This window comes from Electrona antarctica (genome assembly GCF_951216825.1).
Source record: "Electrona antarctica genome assembly, chromosome: 6".
Classification (NCBI taxonomy): Eukaryota; Metazoa; Chordata; class Actinopteri; order Myctophiformes; family Myctophidae; genus Electrona; species Electrona antarctica.
The window spans coordinates 9,766,652-9,789,688 of record NC_136811.1 but is presented as its reverse complement, the minus strand read 5'-3'; the positions used below and the strand labels follow the sequence as shown (position 1 = coordinate 9,789,688).

The 23,037-nt window shown below is 45.8% G+C and overlaps 1 protein-coding gene across 2 annotated transcripts; it reads right to left on the bottom strand.

The window, feature by feature from the left end:
* Nucleotides 1–6,343: 6,343 nt before the first annotated feature.
* Nucleotides 6,344–21,700, bottom strand: LOC306925601 (uncharacterized protein). 2 transcript variants are annotated; one of them, XM_079504534.1, is made up of 7 exons: nt 21,588–21,700; nt 20,173–21,013; nt 15,090–15,231; nt 11,897–12,066; nt 11,542–11,688; nt 10,305–10,648; nt 6,344–9,206 (listed from the first exon to the last, which is right to left on the bottom strand). In XM_079504534.1, exons 1-7 carry the CDS (start codon nt 21,630–21,632, stop codon nt 7,656–7,658), a joined length of 3,240 nt encoding a protein of 1,079 aa, XP_079360660.1. In that variant the 5' UTR covers nt 21,633–21,700; the 3' UTR covers nt 6,344–7,655. The 2 variants fall into 2 exon arrangements, with proteins under 2 accessions (XP_079360660.1, XP_079360661.1); XM_079504535.1 differs by having other exon boundaries at nt 15,090–15,225.
* Between the last annotated feature and the right edge of the window lie 1,337 nt (nt 21,701–23,037).

The window sequence follows — 23,037 nt, the reverse complement described above, 5'->3', positions numbered from 1 at the left end:
CTAGTTAACTGCATTCACAGTAGAAAACCAGCTGTACTCTGGGTTCTGTGAAGTGGTTTTAAGAACCACTGGTCTAATACAGTAATATCCTGGGTATCTGACTTCATAAATCCACACCTACAGTATTTCAGGTCCCAGTTTGAAACCAAATGGGTCGCATCGCGATGCATTTGCATTCCGCAAAAGATTGAGTATTCAACTGCATAACATTAATTAATATGCCATGTCATGCTTGGTCGTTTAGTTGCAGTCACAGGCCAGACTCTAGTGTATTTTTGGAGCTTCGGGATATTCTAGTGTCGTCGTCCCCGTTTTTGCATGGTTCCTCCCTATGTCTACATGAATTCATTGCTACAATACAATCCTATAGTGTCCATGTTCTGGGGTGAACATTCGGCGAAAATAGCGGATCTACAGCCTTGAGCGGAGAAGTGTATATAGGGTTTAAAAATGGTTAAAGGACCGTACTGCCATCATTGTCTTCTCTTTGGCCTTACTTGGAACGATGCAAATTGGAAATGCATGCCCCATCCACCCAGTTATGTCCCTTTTATGCCCATATATGGAGGTCTTTGTCAGGTATGCCCAAATATGGAGTCTATGCAGAACAGGCCAAGTCAGAACGGCCCAGCTCCGTATATGGAGCCTGGGCAGGGGCCCTGTCCAGAGCCCGGGCAGCAGCCTTAGTTTTGTGGCAAGGCCGGGCAATGCACTGCACTCCCTGTGGCGGCGTGGAACGTGTGTGTCGAATTTGAAGTCGGAGGGGGCGAACGGTTCTCGAGTTCCGTGGATTACAGACATACAGAGACATGGTGCATTTATAGATGGATAGAAGATGTATAATACTACTGTAAACGTTTTCCTAATTAATGTCTTAATTTTTTTTTTGTCTTCACATTTGTTTACAGTTTGTCCACAGTTATTAAAACATTACCAAACTTAAGTGAATGATTAAATCAATGTCATAAAAAGCTTTAAAATGCATAAACAGGGAGTCAAAGGGGAGACTTTTGTCGGGGAGGAACTGTAGGGATACATTTAGTCTTGCTCAGGGACACATCCACACATAGTCGGGAGGCCTGCTTAAAGGGTCAGGACACCCAAAATCTCCTTTTCTTAGATTTTAACAAGTATAAATGTGTCACTTGTGAATAGGATCATAGGAATAGCGCTCGTCTGAAGTCACTTAACGGCCCTCCGTACTACCTGTTTGGAATTTGCACATAATGCAGTAAGCAGCCGGACCACACGTTAATGAAAACGAGTGCTTCCAAAAAAACCCACTTACAAACAAATATCTAAGTAGCTCATAAGATGTCTATGGTGGATTTTTATAAAACGGCAGATTTAAAGAGGATAATGCAAGCTTGAACCAAAGCTGCAATATGTTGGTGAGTTTAACATGGTTTAATATAGCAGATCAGAAATTTCTCTTTGGATCAATGGGCTGTCAATGGAGGGTATTGCAACTCTAGATTCATCCCATTATAACATAATGGTGTTGCAAATTGTGGCCAATAGGCTCCTGACCTACAGGCTACAGGCCCCATGGTTGAGCTCTGCGCAGCACAAACGCAGCTAAATAAAAAACAACGCAGTGCAAAGATGTGGTTTATTCTTTTATTATTACCTTTTTGGGAGTTTACCGGCTCCTTTGGACAAAACATTTTCTTTTCTTAAAAACTGATTTTTTTCTTTTATTTCCTGGTCCGTTCTACTTTCTTCATGACAACATAATGTACCACATATATACAGCATTAAACATTAAAAAACTGGCGGTCTGTCTTTTAAAATGGTTTGAAAAAAAGGAAACAGCCGATGCGTCGCGAGCTTGTAGATCGGCTATTTTCGCTATTTGTCGTACGTAAGTAATTAGGACTTAAGCGGTTCAAGCCGAGGACGTCCGCGTTGTCCAATCATCCAATCTCACATTACTTTTCAGCACGTATGAACATCATGATATATTCAACTATCAGAAGCACGCCAGGTGTAAGCAATAATGTGATATTAGTCAAAGACGGCTCCTGTTAGCAGAAAGAAATCACTTTCAACAGGAAGACAAACAAATATGGAAGATTTGTACAATGAATAAGAATATAAACATTAGTAGTTAAAACTTTTCTGTTCTGTTGAAATGTGTGGTTTCTTTTTTACTTATCCTAGTCTTTTGCTAAATCTTTATTCTTACTATTGAGGGGTTGTCCCAGTTAATTGCTTAGCCTTGCTGAATGATTTATTTCTTGAAAACCTAAAAGCGCATGATCTCATAAGCTCTAGATTTATCCTGTTAAAATTGAGTTTATTTTTCCTTATAGGTGCCAGAATTCTACCGGTGTATAACATTTGACAGCCAGCACTAGCTATGGTGACATATCATATTAGAGTTGTCAAAATGTGAGATCATACATATGAAAAGGTTAGTCTCTCTGTATGATTGCATGTCGGTAGCACAAGTTTAAAGATTTGTCTATTCATTTACAGTGTATCAAGTATCAACTAATCGATTAGTACAGTGGTTTCCAAAGTGGGGTCCGGGGACCCCCAGGGGTCCTTGAGGGAGTTCCAGGGGGTCCCCCAGCTAAATAATAGTTTGGAACCAAATGGATCCTTATGGGTCTGTAACTCTGAGTGTACAAATGGAACCAAATGGACCCGTTGTACACTCTCAGAGTTAAATTCGATCGATCGATTTTACAATATAAATTGGGGTGTCAAGGATAGAAATGCCATTAAATGGGGGTCTGTAGATAGGTTGAGAATCATTGCTAGAGCCGTAAAAACCTTCTCTTATGGGGGTCCCTGGCATATCTTTTCAAATGGGGGTCCGCTGGCTAAAGTTTGGGAACCACTGCTTTAGTGGAATAAGAATTGATTTGAGGACATCCATAGCAGCATTGTCTACAGTTGGAGGCCATCGATAGTGTCCTTTTCTTTTTGCTGAGGTTTGCGTGATCTGCGCAAAACCCCTTTTGGTGTTTTAAACATTATGTTATACTTTAGCTATTGAAAAATAGCAGATCTACAAGCTCATAGCGCGCCACCGAGTGGCGCGCTACGAGCTTGTAGGTCTGCTATTTTTGAAAAATCGTGAAAATATTTATTTCAGAAAACTGGAGGATTTAGAAGATTTTTTTTAAATTTTGAGGTCAGGCCTAAATGGGTCAAATGATAAGGGACAATATCGGTGGCACCCAACTGTATATGCCATTAATCACAGACTGCTGTAAGAACCCAATTTCCCCATAGTATTATCAATACATTCAATAACGTTTCTTTTTATCGCGTCACGAAACACGCTCCCCCCGCATTGAAAATGACCCTTATTATTCAATATGGTGCTGCTCGTTAGCCTGGCAGCGCAATGTCACAACAGCGCACTACCAAAAAACAACCATTTAATATGCATATAGCTTGTATTATTACCACTGTATAATCACCAACCACTTGAACCCTAACATCCTTATTCCAGGGGTAACATTAGCGAGAATCTACATTAGCCGATCTACAGTGCGGGGCTTGTAGATGAATTGGCACTTTCCCCAATCCCCGCCCGTGTGATTGACTGATTTGGACATTTTATTTCACAGTATGCAGGATGGGTACATTTCCAACGAAAGCACACGTCGACACAAAAACTGGTACTTTGTTTGACGATCCATGATTAAGCGTTACACTTATTTACAACAGGGTCCACCCATTTTCAATTCACCAGAACATTTAGAGACGTACAAATAATAGTGTAGTGTAGCCCATGGGGATACGGTCGACTAAATGTAGGGTTCAAGTGGTTAAATTGAACCAGCGGTGTCGGTTACAGGACTTCCCACTGATCTCCATTCAAAAATATAAAACCAGTTCCAACTGCTATCGGTGGCCATTGGTGACGATTATGGCCAAGCCCCGCCCCCTTATATCTGGTGAAAGGTACGGTACGCTAATGTTGCCGTCCCTGTTTTGGGCACGTCGTCATTAATAGGCAGACAATTTGACAAATTCTCAAAAGATTTCCAAATGCGTTTTCAAAAATAACTCGACTACTCTTGACACTGTTCCTTAATAGTTTCTCTCCCCGCGTGTTGGAAGTGGTGGTTAACAAGTGATGTTGGCTGGTGTAGTGTAGTAGTCAGTAGTAGCCTGTTGGCCTGCTGGAATGAAAACCTGAATACACGGCTCCCCCATGACATGTGGGGTTAGAGTGACCGTCCACAGAACCATTTTTAAGTGTTATAAAAGTCAATCAGATATATAGTATATCAGTCGTTTTGCATCATTGTGACAGGCCTGAACATTCTCCCCTACCTCCCCCCACACACACACACAAACGGGAACAGTTTTGACGTGGGTTTTGACATAATCATTTTGGAAATATTTAAATTTCCCCCTTACGCACAAGATCGGTATCGGCCGATGGTGAGAAAAACAATCGGTGATCGGCATCGGTCCCAAAAGACCTGATCGGAGCACCTCTATTTTAACACACAATTATGATGATTCGGAGAAGAAAATACTCTTTTTCCACACATCATTTCCTGCCTTTGGGCCTGTCCTGGTCAGAGGTGTATTGTGGTATTCAGTAGCACCATGGGAAGCTCAGTAGCACCATGGGAAGCTCATTGTAGGCAGTCACTTGACTCATACTTTGTTGCACGCCGCGTCGCGCACTGAAACTAGTCCCCTTACAGCATGTCGCACTGCGAGTCTGCGACGCATTGTGAGCTCGTTAATGTTAATTGGCAAATCTTTGTTGCGTGACACCGGCGCGCAATCGAGTATGAACCAGGCCTTACAGCTTTAGTGGAAGAGAACCTGTAGGAATGCACGACGATATCGACATTTTTGCCAATATCCGAAAACCGATTGGTAGTGCAAGTTTGATATTGCAATATCAGTAGGGTTTATACATTACACCTGTTGTACAGTAACTGTGATTCTGGGTGAGAGTACCGTCTAAACAATTAACAGTGCATTGTGAGCTGATTTATTACTGTAGTAGGCCTACCGATGATTGTGTTTGAACCCTACATTCTGTTTCCAAGTTTCTGCTTCAAGGAGTTGAGCACCGACTAGTTCAAACAACGTACAGTAGCAGTCAATGCCTTGCCAGTCATGCATGCATTCAACGATCACACATATTACATACAGTAATGGATGTGACATTATTGGTGCGAGTTATCCGAATATCGGTTCGATACGAGTTTTAACTAATATCGCGCCTCCCTAATAATAACCTGGTATTGTAAGCTGGCGATTCAATGGAAATGCCAGCATGGCGTTCTGTTGAGTATATTGTTAGGGCCGATTCATACTCCTATTTTACCGCTGTTTCGGCGCTGTAGTGCCGAAATGATTTCGGCTCGTCAGAAATTTTCAGTAGCACCGAAGAGCCGACTTTAGGACGGTACCCGCCCCCCCCGAACCTCAAATGACGTCACATTGTAGGCTCTACAGAGCCGAACCGACTTTTATTCGGCTCTAAAATAGGAGTATGAATCGGCCCTTAGCAGTGCACAGAAACATCCCCAGAAGTTTGTACGGTACATGGATGAGTTTCTTCAAAGGAAACAAAAAACGGCATCACACGTCATTTCCGTATTCAATCACAGAGAGTGTTTTTAGTGCAGAGCATTCTCGACTGGTCTTGGACCAGCCGGCGGGAGCTAAAAAGGTTTTGCGCTGAGCCCTGCGTCCCTATGAGCATGGCTTGTTGTGTGACCCTTTTCTGGGTTCCTCCTCCTGACCCACTGGCCGAGAATCAATCACTGGCTTGTAGTGCATAGATAGAGCATTCCTGAGATGACCCGTTGCCTTTTATGGTAATAGGAGGCCACTCTGAATGTGCATGAATCCATAGTTATTTGCAGAAATAATAGCAGAGCCTTAACCTCTTTCAACCAGCCGTCCCTACTGTATATTTGGGGCATGTCCGTGGACAAAATTGCTAAAATGCCAGACCTACAAACTCACAATGTGTCACGGTGCAATGCATTGTGAGCTTGTAGACTGGCTGTTTTTGGCCACATGAAACTATCATACGACTACAGTTGGGTGCCACCGATATTGTCCCTTATCATTTGACCCATTTAGGCCTGACCTCAAAATTAAAAAAAAAATCCTTCTAAATCCTCCAGTTTTCTGAAATAAATATTTTCACGATTTTTCAAAAATAGCAGACCTACAAGCTCGTAGCGCGCCACTCGGTGGCGCGCTATGAGCTTGTAGATCTGCTATTTTTCAATAGCTAAATTATAACATAATGTTTAAAACACCTAAAGGGGTTTTGCGCAGATCACGCAAACCTCAGCAAAAAGAAAAGGACAATATCGATGGCCTCCAACTGTAAGTATGAATTAGGGCTAGTGGTTGATACACATTCACTTTTCACCTTTTTTTTAAATAGAAATACATGCATGTGAAATATGAGATTTAAATATTGTTTTGAATTGGTCTACAATGTTCAATTTGAGTCTCTTGTGCTTTGGTCAGGGACATATTTGTTTTGAAAAACTGTACACCATTTATTTTAGAATGTGACGTCAAGATTCTAATACTGAAAACCTGAAAACAGCTGGCAAGACACGGCCGCTTCATCATCATGACAACATCATCATCATCATGTTGTATGTTGGTTCTTGTTTCAGAGAGTACATTGGAGTCGATCTAAAATCTCTCTTAGAAGTGTGTTTCTTTGTTTGTGAGGGTAGGACCCCAGAGTGGGTGTATTCAAGGTAATAGTTATAAATTATATTGATGGTCAATAATTCAGGACCCAGTGCAAAACCAGTTAACAACCAGCGTTTTAAATTATATCTATTCTACAATATGATAACTTTATTGATCATCCTCTGGTCTTCACAGTCCACACAGTGATGTAGACGCGACCACCAGAATGGTGACCATACCGTACATAATTAATTACAGTATGTACCTATGATAGTTCCCTACGTTGTTTTAATTCATTAAAGCACTTTGTAAACGTTTTTAAGTAAGTGCTATACAAATAATTATTATTGTTAGTGTAACAGACACGTTGCCTGGTAGAAGGCTACAGTAAAAAATATCGGAAGTGGGACAAAACAAACAAAAAGCCCCAACTATGATGGCTTTACCCCCTGAAGTCACGACTGGACTCCAAGAGCAGGACAGCTGACTGACCCGCCAGGCTTCTCGGTTGAGTGGTCGTTAAGCTTATTGCCTGTAAAATAATGTCCGTTGTATGATTTGTATCTAATGCTGGATTTATACAGACACAAAAGTTCTCATCATCAAAAGACGAAACAAAGAGAAGTGGCCGTAGATGTGATTTTCCCTGTTTTAGACGGCGAGTATAAGATACAGTCGGAGCCGAACACTGGATAATATGGTGGTGTTTTCCTGCGTAAATCAAATGGCCCGCAGGTTGTCTAACTAGTTGTACGAACATCAAATACTGACAAAGGCGGTCAAAGTGCCCTTGAGCAATGGCACATAATTCCCATGTACAGTAAGCGTGCAATGTTCTCTCAGGAGGACGCAAGGAAAAAAACAAACAAACAAACAAACGCGGGGTAGAATTTTGCTTAGGCGACATGGCCAATGTTGTGATGTTGTGTCCTCAAAGTAAACCATACGTACATCACGGAACAACATTTCTCCAGATAGAAGCTGGTGATGTCGGCTTAACGCCTCAGAAGGTTTCGAGGGCTGCACCTGGTCTTGGTAGTGGCTGAGGTAGTTGACTTGGCCTGGGGGGTGAGACCCCTAGGAGGGCCCCTGGAAGTGTTGCTGCTGCTGACCATGTTCTCAGTAGTGACCTTGGAAGGGTCCGTCGCGGCGCCCTGGCACGTGTCGTCATTCGGATAGCTGCTGGCTGGTGTAGTGTCCTCTGTAGTGCCCTTACTGTTGGTGCTCTTGGTAGTGTGCTTGGCGGGGTAGCTGGCTGGTGGATCACAGTCCGTACAGGCAGCGGGGCTCACAGAGTTGGCCCTAGTAACAGTAGTCCTGGCAACGGTAGCCCTGGTAACAGTACTCCTGGCAGCAGTTGCCCTGGTAACCGTTCTGGGTATTGAGGTTGGGGTCGTCGGCTCGGTTTGCCGGGACTTCGCGTCCCTCAGGGACCTAGGTGTGGCCGCGCCGCCGGACGTCTCCTTGGAGTCGTCAGCGTGGCTACACTTATCCGGACAGAGCTCGTGACTGCGGCCGACGCGGTCGTCTTTGAGCCCGTCGTCAACGTGGTTGTTCATTTCCTGTTTGGCCTCATCAACGTTGATGTTGTTTTCCTGTTTGGCCTCACCAGCATGGCCGACGTATTCCTGCACGACCTCACCAACGTTGTCCTTAATTTCCTGTTTGGCCTCGCCGACGTGTTTGCCGCGTTCCCGGTCACCCTCGTCAGCATGGTTCTTAACGTCTTCCTCGATCTCACCGGTATGGCCGACACGACGCTCCCGCCTGACCTCATCGTCACGGCTGCCGTTTCCCCGACTGACCTCACCGTTATGCCTCTCCTTCTTCGCGACGACCCGACCAACATGACCTCCCCTCTCTCTTTCCGCCTCTCGGAGCTGACCGTGTCTGCCGTGCCCGTTTCTCTCGCCGACCTCGCCGACATGTCGGACCTTTCCCCCTCCGCTGGGATCCTGTCTGACCTCCAGTTTGACCTCACATCCGTGGCGCTGGAGGAGCCTCCTGCAGTTCATGGACGCGTTGACGTCCGGATGGGTGGGGCTTGCGTTTAAGAGGGCGGGAGGGCTAGAGTCCGGCGCGAGGCCCCTCCGCCGCCTGGACTGTCTCAGGAGCCCGGGCGGCTGCCCGTTTAGCAGTCCGTTCAGTCGGCTGCCGGCTGAGCCCTTAACCAATGGGGTTTGAGCTGCTGTCCCATTGACGAACACGGCTCCGGCCGCGGCTGAACTCCTGCCTGAGATTTGGGGACGACCACTAGCGGAGGCCCTGGGTTTGCTATGGCGACTAGGAGGCGTCCTGGCGGGATTGCCTCGGCGACTGGAGGCCGTTCCGCGGTTGCGAAGCGGGCGCCGGTTGCCAGGCAGCCGGTGCCTTCTCTGCGGATGGCGGCGGGCACTGCCGTAGGGGCGGCGGTTTGGAGGCGGACGGCTGTTAATGGGCCTCGGTCTGGATGGGAGCCCGCTGCCATTGGCCGATCTGGACTTAAGGGCCAGGTTTTGTTTGGCGTGAGGAGATGGTTGTCCGGACAGCCCAGTCACCATGGAAACCTGCAATACAAACAGAAGGCCGCACTGACAGGCTGAAGAACGGAGAATTATGACGGCAGGGGAGGCTAGAGCAGTGATTCCCAAACGTTTGATATGCATCAGGCCACAGGCGGACCCCCCATCTCATGCAATTTATCTCTCGGGCCCCAATCTGCACTGTAAAATAGTTCAATGTTAATTTAACTCCGACAGTGTACAACACACACACACACACACACACACACACACACACACACACACATACACACACACACACACACACACACACACACACACACACACACACACACACACACACACACACACACACACACACACAGGGATAGAGGGCTATTAGCCGGAGAGCCTGTGAGGACCTGTGATGTCATGCCATACTTTTTATTTGGGTTTTTGAGTGGTGCAACCACTCCAAGGAACAGCAATGTCCGTGTTAACCTATGTTTGTGTGTGACTGAGTACCAGCAGGGGCGCTGTTGTGCCAGAAACAGAGAGAGAGATAGTGCTGCACTGTTGCCTGCTAATGAGAGAGAGAGAGAGAGAGAGAGGGGGGGGGGGGGGGAGTTGCACCACTCAGTTCACACAGGTGTGATTTTTTTCTATTCATTTGGTCATTAAGGTCCACAGAATGAGAGGCCTGCTCTGCTGGAAACATTGCGAAAAAAGGTTATGGCCATTTTTGTATACCACAACATATACATATGGCAACATTTCCCAAATGTCATTATGCTTTAAGTAGGATGTGACATGTCAAACTAGGGGGTTTTCATGATTCTGAATCCATTCCAAGCATTAGTTTTGCACACAAACACTCCTTGGGCTAAAAAAACGGCCATAGTCGTCTAAGTATGGTCAGCACATTTGGGCAAGCATAATGAAATTTGGAAAATGTTGCCTTATATAGGTTGTCTCTGGTGTGGTATACAAAAATGGCCATAACTTCTTTCCGCAATGTTTCCGGCAATCGGCAGAGCAGGCCATTCTGTGGACCTTAATGACCAAATCAATAGAAAAAACACAAATAAAAAGTACGGCATGACCATCACAGGTTACAGGTTAAACTCTATTCCTTGAGTTATAGATCTGCGGAGTCCTCCTCACCTGTAGGGAGAGCTGTCGAGGCCGCAGGAGGCGCACAGGTCCTCCCCTCCTCTCCGCTCCCTCTGTCCTCTTTACCACATCTCTCTTCTCTCCTTTTTCTTCGCTCGCCTCTTCCTCCACCCTTTTCTCTCCTCCTCCACTCCTCTCTGCGCCTCTCTTTGCTTTCTGTCTTCCCTCCTCTTCGTGCTCCCTCTTCTCTCTCTCTCTCATCCTCTGTTCCCTGGCCGTGCTGGTGTTGGTACCAGGGGGAGGTGGCTCCCTGCCGGCTAACCCAGGAATGGCGCCTGCTCGTCTGGCCACTGGAACGGCTTCCCTCCCTCGCAGAGGTCTGGCTCTGTGATGAGCTGTACGACAGGCAGACAGGCAGGCAGACAGACAGGCAGACAAACAGACAGACAGACCGGTTAGACAGACAGACAGACAGAGGTTGCGTCCCATGTCCCTTGCCTCCTCTAACCCATTTTGACCTGAGATCAGATTATAAAAATGTCTTCTACATCCTGACAGTTTTCTGAAAAAGCTATGTTTCTATGTCAGTCGTTCTTCGATTCTTCAAAAATAGCAGACCTACAAGCTCATAGCGCGCCACCGAGTGGCGCGCTATGAGCTTGTAGGTCTGCTATTTTTCAATAGCTAAAGCATAACATAATGCTAACACCAAAAGGGGTTCCCGCCCAAAATGGGCTAATATACTCATTTCAACTTGACATTCAACTCTGTCCGCCATTTTGACGAGGAGGAAACATGATGAGCGTATTCTACCGAGAAGACTTTCCAAGCGGAACATCTCTCTTATGTTCTGCTAATAACGTATTCAGTCAATAAATCAAAGGGAATCCAGGATTAAATGTATATAATAGACCTTGGAGGCAGACAGAAAGATTGTTGCGCAATGGTGTCACGTGCCAAGAATAGAAGACGTATACAAGCCAGATGCGACGCGGTAGGTTATGAATTGGACTTCACACACAGAGATATTTAGGTTCATGTTTTAGGTTGTTATTTAGAGAAAGTAAAAGGTGAGTGTTAAATTATTTTCATTTGCTGCTTTCTTTCGTTTTAGCAGTTTTAGCTATTTCTGACAGCGGGCGGAGCCATTCGAACAAGTGGCTAAATGTCTTGTTTTACAAATGATTTTTTTCTTAATTAACACTCACCTTTTACTTTCTCTAATAACAACCTAAAACATGAACTTTGGTTGAAAACAAAAAACGAAGTTGTCCTTTTAAATGAGTACCAGTCGTTCTATTGGCTGCGTTCTTCTTCCCTTCCACGTCTCTCCTATGATTGGTTGAAAGCCAGGAAGTTGTTTTCTGAGTAACTTGTGGCTCCTCGTCTCGGCCACTCCCCAAGAGGGCCATGCTTTTAGGCAACGCTTCGGAACCTCAAATGAGAAAGGCAAGAAAGAAAAGAACAATTTCACTGTGTGTGTGTGTGTGTGTGTGTGTGTGCGTGTGTGCGTGTGTGCGCGTGCGTGCGTGCGCAGGAGCGCAGGAGCGCAGGAGAGACAGACAGTAGGAGAGTAAAATGTTGTCTTTTGTGTGTGTGTGTGTGTGTGTGTGTGTGTGTGTGTGTGTGCGCGTGCGCTCTACCTCTTAGGCAGAGAAAAGACAGGAAGTCTTCCGTCTTTGGTCGTCGTCTCGTGAGACAGGTGGGTGTGGCCGAGTTGTGGGCGTGGTTATTTGGCGACGTCATGGACAGGGAGGGGCCTGGGGAGCTGGGAGGAGACTGAGCAAATTTCCTCTGAGCGTGGAGCCTCGGTCTACACACACGCACGCACACACACACACACATGCATGCAAGTACGTGCACACACACACACACACACACACACACACACACACACACACACACATCATTTAAATGATTGATTCATGTCCACATGAAGGTGCTACATTATGTTGGGCAGTGAAACTCCAACCATCAAACCAGCCACTGACACGAACAAACACTGCGGTGACAAAACATTGCACTGACACACTTCAGGTTCAGGCATCATCACACACTTTACATACAGTTGGGTGCCACCGATATTGTCCCTTATTATTTGACCCATTTAGGCCTGACCTCAAAATTTTTAAAAATCCTTCTAAATCCTCCAGTTTTCTGAAATAAATATTTTCACGATTTTTCAAAAATAGCAGACCTACAAGCTCGTAGCGCGCCACTCGGTGGCACGATATGAGCTTGTAGATCTGCTATTTTTCAATAGCTAAATTATAACATTAAACATTATAATGTTTAAAACACCAAAAGGGGTTCCCGCCCAAAATGGGTTAACTGTCCTTTTGCGCAGATCACGCAAACCTCAGCAAAAAGAAAAGGACAATATCGATGGCCTCCAACTGTATACACTATACTTATACCGTAGTCTCGCGCAGCCAGACAACTGAATGCCACAGACGAATAACAGTCTAAGTCCACACTAATTATCCATAATGTATAAATGATGGATAAGGGGTCAGGACAACGAGGCCTTTTCGTGGAGGGGTCAGAATGAAATTTGGACTTCGACTGTTGTCTGTGGTACTACTATTCCACAATCTCCGAATGCTATATAGAGTCTGGAACTACACCTCCCGAAATCCGAGTAAGGAAGCTGCCATTTCCGTCCACGAAAATATATTTTAAAATACCTTTTAAAATACCTTTTAGAGCTTTTTTTTAATTTCCTTTTCTGCTAAGCAACAAGCTATATACAGTATGCTTAGATGATATCTATTCATATTAGGATAAATGTGCGCGACTGTAAAGACGAAACGGAAGTGGGCAGGAGGCCACACTTCCACTTTATATTTCACTCATGATAGAACTTCCGTTGCTCCAACGCGAGACTACTATACACACAACAACAACCCATTGCCTCCAGCAACACATCATCACTGTGGCCAAAAAGTCCAATGCGCTTCAGTCACGTTTCCTCACGACAAGTACAGTATGAGTTAAAACCTTTTATCTGGGTTATTTTCCCCAGCTGAAAATGCAAGACGCTCTTTTAAAATGGCCATCTGGGAGCCGTGAGCGCCTTGCTGAGAGTGCTTTGGAGGCACTGGAATTTTGGAAAAGCAAACCAAACCAACCGTCTCATAGATTCAGTGGTATACCAGCGGGCCAATTGGAAAGGAGTAAAACAAAATCATACAAATGAATTCATCTTATCTAAATTCTAATTAAATTAATTAATTCTGTCCAATTGTGATTGGGACGGCTGGACAAAAAGTGACTGAGCGTTTCTTCAACCCTGGTCGACTGGATGAAAACAACAGGCACAGCAGAATAGCATGCTCAGTCAGGGCTGGACTGGCCACAGGACGTACCGGGCATATTCCCGGTGGGCCACGACGGTAGGGGGCCGCCATGATAAAAAAAGAAAGAAAAACCTTTTTTCTTTTTTTTTTGGACAGGCAGGCAGACCAATAGGCCTATCTCACAGCATTTCCCCGCCCCCTTTCCACGCCCCCTTTTGACATTTTAACATTAGGAAATGTACTTAGATTCTCCAGAGAAAAAAAGTGTAAATGCCTAATGTTAAATGACACCACTAGCTACCGGAAGGGGGCGTGGAAAGGGGGCTGTGAGATAGGCCTATAGGCGGTAACCTGACCAATGGTCATCAAGGCGGGATCAAGGCATACACAGTGCTGCCTTGATCCTGCCTCTAGCTGCCGCTGATTGGCCAGGCCGTTTGGTGGCCGGAGCATCAAGTCTGCCTGAGACTTCCCAGATGGGAGCAGGAGGGGGGAACCCAGTGTTCTCTCTGCCGCCCCATCTGGCGGAGTCAGGTTAAATAGGCGGCAGGCCACCAGGAAAGGTCCGGGCGTGCTGCCATTCTGCCAGTGCCAATTTCACTGTACCTGTAACAGTGAGTGACAAATAAACCCTCTACAAAGGGTTGTGTAGTTGTCTGTTGGTTTGTATCATTTATGTTGTTCTGTAAAAGTGGTGGTATTAGGGCTTGTTTGTTTGTGTGTGCCTCGACGGAGTGGGTGGTATAGTTTCTGCTATCTGCGCGCTGGTTGTGGTGGGCCGGTCTGGGCCAAATTCACGCAAAAATGACCGGGCCGAATTTTTGTCCCAGTCCAGCCCTGCGCTCAGTTGTCGTAAAGCGGGTGCCTCACACTGCTGCCGTCTCTGTGAATTGACAGCATTTGTTCAGCAGCAGTGCTCCTACTAGTCCTGCTCTGCATACTTGTCCTAGGCTCGCAAATATGGAAACTAGTGGCGCGCACCGATATTGATACTCAAGCTGTGAGACTGCAAAGGAAAGGTTGATATTGGAAAAAAAAAAGCCTGGAGTCAAAGTTGGATATTAGGCCTCTAGTCTAGAACTTTGTGGGCCAAACACTCCTCGCATGAACACATGCACACACACACACACACACGCACGCACACACACGCGCACAGTCTTGCGAGATGTATGCAGCATGTTTGCGTATCTGATAGCTGATTGTATTTGTATATGTGTGTGTGTGTGTGTGTGTGTGTGTGTGTGTGTGTGTGTGTGTGTGTGTGTGTGTGTGTGTGTGTGACTGCCAGAAAGGAGCAGCCGGCAGCACAGTGTGCCTTTTCTCCAACCAGCTGTCCCCAGGCACACACACACACACACTCTCACACACACACACACACACACACACACACACACACTCACACACACACACACACACACACACACACACACACACACACACACACACACACACACATGCGCGCACGCACGCACACACACACACACACACACACACACACAAATACACACACACACACACACACACACACACAGCTGACCTCTTATTGGCTGGGTCATCGATGTCATGGTGGAGGTTGCCATGGCGACGCTGGGGTGGGCGTGGCTCTGATAAGGCCTGGCCCCGCCTCCCGTGTGAAGACAATATCAACACGCGTGGGCCGATACCATTAAGCACTGCTCCTACACACACACACGCACGCACACACACACACGTACACACACACAGATAAGACCGAAAATATTATTACATATTATAACACAAGTGAGATGTTATTAATGCTCTGATCTGTGAATCCCCACTTCCAGAGCCATATAAGGAGAGGTGCGTCACCTCCGTTCACTTCATCCGGCCTACTACGGCACGAGGAGTGACAAAGCCCTCCCTGCACGATACCAAGACGTTTACTGAAAGCACTGGAGTGCCCTCGCCTGCGGCAACCACTGGAAAGACGTGATATATATACAGTAGAGGATGGCCGGACACGAGGAAGAAGGGTGTTATTTTACCGCTATATTTCGAGTTACATGAACCACGTGACCGGTGCTGTTTCTGCCCCCCCTCATTGACGCAACTCTCCAATAGTAGGCTCTCAAGCTGGGCAAGACCTAAGCTGTAGAGGCTATCATTTGTTTTGGGCGGAAGTTGCGGGATTTTGGCGGAAGTACCACTCAAGGAAAATGACGTTGATGCTTTACAAATCACTTTACATTCTCCGTGAATGAAACAAGTATGTTGTGATTGGTCGGAATAATATCCTATACCCGGGGGAAATACATTTGTTGTGACCAGGCTTTTCTCTTCGCAGATGAGTAAGCCTGGGACAGAGGCTAGTAGGCTCTGCCCACTTCAATTCCCAGCTGGCCAGACCATTGGCTGCATGTCATTTCCCTACTCCAGTGGTTCTTCTTTTAAAGTTTTTTTCATTTCTTTTTTTTTTGTATTTTTATTTGTTGGTTTTCTGAGCTCAATTGCACCCGAAAAATAATAAAAAAACTAAGTAGTGACCAGTGTTAATTTTGACAGCAAATTCCGATTTAGTCTTAAGTCTTTTGAATGACACATCATTCTGAGGAGGAGTGTCTGAAGCCTGTCCGGGACGGGGTATCCGGACGTAAAAACAAATCCTTAGTCTCTTAGTCAACACAATTAACACTGGTAGTGACCCGAAAGACAAGCAGATCTGCTTTTTTTTTGTTGCTGTTTTTGAAAATCATCGCCTATCATGACATCCCCCGAAATAGGGACCACCAGGGCCAACGTGTTTAATTAGTGTGACGTCAGCTGCTTCCATCACTCCTGTGCTGTGGAAAGGCTGCATTGGGCTTTCGAGTGTCCCCCATCCAACAGGGACAGTTCTGTTACGACACAGTACAGAGCAGTGTCTGAACCGCAGTGTGTGTGTGTGTGTGTGTGTGTGTGTGTGTGTGTGTGTGGAATGACACAGATGATGACACACTGCCTTACCAATGGATTATCCAAACCCGACGCCATCTGTGGCGAAGATTTACTGACGCCTTGTGCAGCTGTCCGTGTGGAAGGGACGTGGTTGTCGGGTACAAAGAACCACGCTGTTCTGTTTGCAAACGTTGGCAGCAGCAACACTTCCAAGGGGCCCTGCTAAGGGTCCTTGGCCAGGCCAAGTCTATACTAACCACAGCCACTAAGACCAGGTGCAGCCCAGGCTCCAACCCTTTCCGACCACCAGCTCTATGTTATGGAGAAAGGTTGCTTCGTATGTATGGGTTTATCATTTATCAGTGGTTTTCAACCCTTTTCATATCAAGGTCCATTATTTGACATTTAGCCTCTCAGACCCAAAACTAAAGAATATTTTGTTATCGTTGGATTAGTTTGTGTCCACACGTAATTCCATGCCATATTGATGTGCTACCATTAGGAAAACAGGCAAACGATCAAAATGACAATTCTCTACATTTTCTACTTGTGTATAGACTTCTTGTAAATTACTTGTAAGGTACTACAGACAGACAGATGTTTAACCCATTTAGGCCTGACTTTCGAAATTTAAAAAAATGCCTTCTAAATCCTGACAGTTTTCTGAAATACCTATGTTTCTATATCAGTGGTTCTCAATATTTCATGTCAAGGACCCCAGAAATTATATGTAATTGGCCGCCGACCCCCATCTGAAAATATGTTGTTCCAGGGACCCCCCCCCCCCAGAAGCAAAGATTTGAGTTAAAAACGTTCTGATATATATTCAAAGATTTACGCCACATTTTCACGATTTTTAAAAAATAGCAGACCTACAAGCTCGTAGCGCCCCACTCGGTGGCGCGCTATGAGCTTGTAGATCTGCTATTTTTCAACATAATGCTAACACCAAAAGGGGTTCCCGCCCAGAATTGGTTAACTATCACAACATGAGGACGTCGTTCCACCCGGGTTCGTTTGTCATACTCGTCCTGACTCACTCACTGAAACATTGCACGTATACTGTACATGGGAACGATGTCGCCTTTCGCTCAAGGGCACCGCTTTCGTCAGCATTTGATTGCAGTCATTTGATTAACACGGGAACACAACATCTGATCCAGTGTGTATGGCTCCGACTGTATCTTATCTGATTTAATCTAAGGCCACTTCTCTTTGTCTGTGTAAAGCCAACATTAGACACAATGGACATGATTTGACAGCTTAAATATCACTCCATCGATATAAGGCTAGCAGGTCAATCAGCTGTGATGACATTGGTGTGTGAATGTGGTGTGAAAGTGAGGACGCTGGCGTTGACTGTTCGCCGCTTCACCTCCCAATGTATGAATGAATGGACCATTGTAAAGCGCTTTGAATAGGCACGTAGAGCATAGAAAAGCTATACAAATGCAATCTATTATTATTAGCTCATTCTGTACTGATTAATTTCACTACAACACTGTAAAGCATAATGTACCCACTTGCCAACCAGATCTAGTTTACTGACTCGCCGTGTCTGTAAGTGACACCACTGTGCGATGGGGTGCAAATTAAACTTTAATCTGCAGAATTTACATTACATGTTTACCGTACGCTCCAGAGTGCCTTACAAGTGCAATTGATAAATGGATTGCATTTATAAAGTGCTTTTCTAGTCTCACTTAGCCAGACCTCACAGATCTCCGCTTAATACGATCTGGTGAAATCAAAATTCAACATGTGCGCTAAAATGTAATGCAATGAAACTTACAAAAATGTATGCATTACTGAACCAATGCAACCGCTTGCCTTTATATTATTGGGATGGTGGTGTGATTTGTTTGTCAAAGCAGTAGGTCTCTGTCTGTCAGCGGCCGTTCTCGCCACTATTCTAGCCCCTAGATGCTTTTACATGATCATTTGGTAGATTTCCCGGCAATCCCTAGACGTATCGGTAGGCGGAGATCTGGCTTCTGACCAGTGAAAGCGCGGTACGTGGCACATCTCACTTCCACCCATTAGCGGCTTCTGATGTTATCACATAATTTAATCTCCGTCATCAGCCCTTATCAACAGCATGCAATGCAGCCAGCATGGCCATTTCCACATTACTGACGTTGTTGTCAGCCATTGTCCGATGCGGCGTTGGTCGCGTTGTCCGACTATTTACTAACCCTGACTCTAACCCTAACCAACCTCCAAGTCTTAACCGGCCACGTAAGTCCCCTAACCTCATATCAGTCTTAACCGGCCACGTAAGTCCCCTAACCTCATATCAGTCTTAACCGGCCACGTAAGTCCCCTAACCTCATATCAGTCTTAACCGGCCACGTAAATCCCCTAACCTCATATCAGTCTTAGGGCCGATTCATACTCCTATTTTACCGCTGTTTCGGCGCTGTAGTGCCGAAATGATTTCGGCTCGTCAGAAATTTTCAGTAGCACCGAAGAGCCGACTTTAGGACGGTCCCCGCCCCCCCCCCCCCCCCCCCCCCTCATAGCGCGCCACCGAGTGGCGCGCTACGAGCTTGTAGGTCTGCTATTTTTGAAAAATCTAAGAACGACTGACATAGAAACATAGCTTTTTTCAGAAAACTGTCAGGATGTAGAAGACATTTTTAGAATCTGATCTCAGGTCAGAATGGGTTAACCGGCCATGTAAGTCAGTTTCACAATGTATTCGCTTCGGCGGCAGTAATTTCACATCCGCCTGCCTACTCGCGGTACGCAGTGTAAATGGAAATGTACACATTGCCTGCATTGCATGATCCAGATAAGAACATACTGGTGATTATCGGTTGATGACATTCAATGGCGGAGGCAGCCATGCTGATACCAACCTGCTTGTCGGTATCAGTTGGGGTTTCAGTAGTCTGGAACACACCACGCATGTACTTTCCGGGCCAAAAAAGGAGTTGAGCCACAGCAGCAGCTCCCTATTGGTTAATCGACGTGCCTGTCTCAGTGTGCTGGCTTGCGAGGCTAAGGTTTCAGTATGTTTCTCAAGGATACTTTGACGCGATGCTATAGGAGGAGCCGGGGATCAAACCAGGAAACCTCTGGTGTCCTGCAGAGCAGACAATGCAATGATCTATAAGTGGGTGAATCAATAGTTCCCGCGGTCACAGACGAGCAGATAGTGGAGAGATGATGTGAGGAGGCAACAGAGGAAGGTTACAGAGGGATTTTTTTATTTTTATTAATGACCTCAGGGGATGTGGGGTCGTTTTTTTAAGAGCTGAGTGTTCCGTTTACAGGGGCAGTGTTAGACAGGGACATCAAAATGAATCAATGTCACTTCCCTATTCAAGGTGTTGGAGTGACACACCCTGCAGGCATCCAGGGAGCGACGGACAGTGTAATTGGCCCGGTCTGCATTTGTCTGATTTCTTTCATACTCGCCGACGTTCGCTATGGCCCGGCCCGAAGTCCCGACTGATACCGTGGAGGAACGTGTGAGGGAATCCACGCTGCATCAGTCTGGCTCAATGCCAGCCTACCCTTAGACTGCCTTGTCAGTTCTATTTGAGGAGATTTGTCTATTTTGAGGAGATGCGTTTTCAGTTTCCCGTGAGACAGAAGAAAAGACAGCACTACAGACAGACAGACAGACAGACAGACAGACAGACAGACAGACAGACAGACAGACAGACAGACAGACAGACAGACAGACAGACAGACAGACAGACAGACAGAGTACTGACCGTTGAGGCGGGTCACTGGTGTGTGTGACCTCAGAGTCCTACGCTGGCTGTCTGGAGACGCAGTGTATACAGTCAGTAGTGAATTAGTGACTCCAAGGACAGGTGTGTTTTGCAGCAAGAGCGTGTGTCGTTGGCTACTTTGCGCATGCTGTCGCATGTGTGTACTGAGTTGAGTGTTAAGGGGCGTGTGTGTGTTCTGCGGCGTGTGCGCGTTGCGCGGCGCGTGCACAAGTTGCGCCGCGTGAGCATTATGCGTTGCGTGTGTATTATTTAGCGGCGTGTGTGCACTTTGTGGCGTGTGTGCGCGGCGCACGTTCTGTGTTGTGCGTGAGCGAAGTACTCTGGACGTGGCGGCGGGAGTTGGTTTGGTTGACTGCACGCGCGCGCGTTCTTGGGCACGCGTCTCCTGCTGTGAAGTGTGTGTGTGTTTTTGTTGCGGCGTGCTCGCGCACTGAGACGCGTGTCTCTTTTCCGGTGTGTGTGAGTTGTGTGGGTGCTGCGTGTTTCTGTGTGTGTGTGCGTTTGGTGGCCTGTGGGCATTCTGTGTCGTGCGAGGGGTTTTCGGTGCGTGTACATTTTTCACTGTGTGCACTTTTTGTGGTGAGTGCGCCGTTGCATTTTTCTGTCCATGTTCTTTTTTCGCTGTGTGCACGCTTCTCGGCGCGTTCTTCAGGGCGTGTGTGTTCCTAGGCGTGCGCTCGTGTCTCTTTGTGTGTGTGTTTCTCGCCGTGTGTGTGTTTCTCAGTGTGGGCCGCCGCGCGTCTCTGAACTCCCTGAGGGAGAGGAAGAGAACTTTCCGGACCAAACGCTCCTCACACCAGGGCATCCCATCATTGTCATCCTGTAAACACACGCACGCACGCACACACACACACACACAGACAGACAGACAGAGAGACAGACAGACAGACAGACAGACAGACAGACAGACAGACAGACAGACAGACAGACAGACAGACAGACAGACAGACAGACAGACAGACAGACAGACAGACAGACAGACAGACAGACACACACAAATTACAATTTAGGCATTTAGCAGACGCTCTTAATCCAGAGAGACTTACATTAAGCAATAACAAAAAGCATGACATACATCACATACATAAGAAGTATGAAACATCCGTGAGCTAAGAACATAACAGTGGAGTATCTATATGATGAAACTATATATAAACTATACATACTATACTATATTATACTATACATATGTACTATAAAGTGCTATGACTACATAAAATGCAATTCTAGTGCTGTCTACGTAACATGCTATAAGTCTGTATAAAATGCTATCTAAGTCTACATAAAGCGCTATCTAAGGGGCTAGGGCAAGTGCTACGGGCCATGATGGAGTCTGGGTTTTATTTAACATAAATCAGGCTTCCAGAGGAACAGCGGTTGAGTCCAACACTCACCAGTCTCTTTCTGATGATGTTACGTTTGGGTCTGTCGGTGCTCATCCTGCCCGCCGGACGCGCATCAACGCGTCAACATCAGAGAATGACTTCCTTCCGTCTTTCCTATCCTCTCCCTTTTGCTCCCTCCCTCCCTCCCTCCCGCCGTCCTCCCTGTCTTCTCTGCCTCCTTCTTTCCTTCTCTCGCTCGACCGGTAGTGAGTCCTGCCTCGCGCCGGCTCCGTCCTGCATGGTGGAAACGAGCAGAGAGGACAGAGGGGTGAGGAGGTGAAATGTTAGGCCAAATTGACTTACATTTGGCCATGGAATTTCGATTTTTCAAAAATAGCAGACCTACAAGCTCGTAGCGCGCCACTCGGTGGCGCGCTATGAGCTTGTAGATCTGCTATTTTTCAATAGCTAAATTATAACATAATGTATGTAACCACCAAAAGGGGTTCCCGCTCAAAATGGGTTAATTGTCTAAATGTAATAGGCCAACTGTGCGGGGAGCAGAATATTCATAAGTTGGTTATATTATTGAAACATATCGTTAGAATAGTCATGCTGAGTACAAACTGGCAGATACAAAGAGTTGAGCTGTATTTAAATGTTTCAAAAAAAGATTGCTACACATTGTGTAGACTGCATTACTTTTAAAGTTTAAACATGTAACCACATGAACCATTATGGAATATATGTTCTGGTCCTGTCATGATAGTAGGTGAACAACTGAACAGTCAACTAAAGCAGCACCTACAGTTGGAGGCCATTGATATTGTCCTTTTCTTTTTGCTGAGGTTTGCGTGATCTGCGCAGATCTGCTGGTGTTTTAAACATTATGTTATAATTTAGCTATTGAAAAATAGCAGATCTACAAGCTCGTAGCGCGCCACCGAGTGGCGCGCTACGAGCTTGTAGGTCTGCTATTTTTGAAAAATCGTGAAAATATTTATTTCAGAAAACTGGAGGATTTAGAAGGATTTTTTTTAAATTTTGAGGTCAGGCCTAAATGGGTCAAATGATAAGGCACAATATCGGTGGCACCCAACTGTATACTGTATTGATGAAGAGAGTTGGTGTAGCGTGTAAAAGCAAAGGGACCAAGCATCGACCCCTGTGCCCAATGTCATTTCATACAGCAGTGTTATGTGAAAATAGCTGTTAGAATATGCTGCTTGTTTTTTAGTCTCCGCTCTCCAAATTTAGCCAGCTGGGTCACCGTGCCCCTAAGATATTTATGTAAATGTGCAATGTTAATGTTGCAAATAGTAGTCAACAATATATAGCTGGCCAGCTATTACTTTTCAATCTACATGCATTGTAGCATATTCATTCAAATAATGAAATACCCATTTATCAGTGCAGTGTGTATCTTGTTATTACCAGTATTTGGACAAAACATTTCTCAATATCTAGTTTTCAGAGAGAGATAAAGCAGGGACACCCCACTAGATTTATTGTATGAATT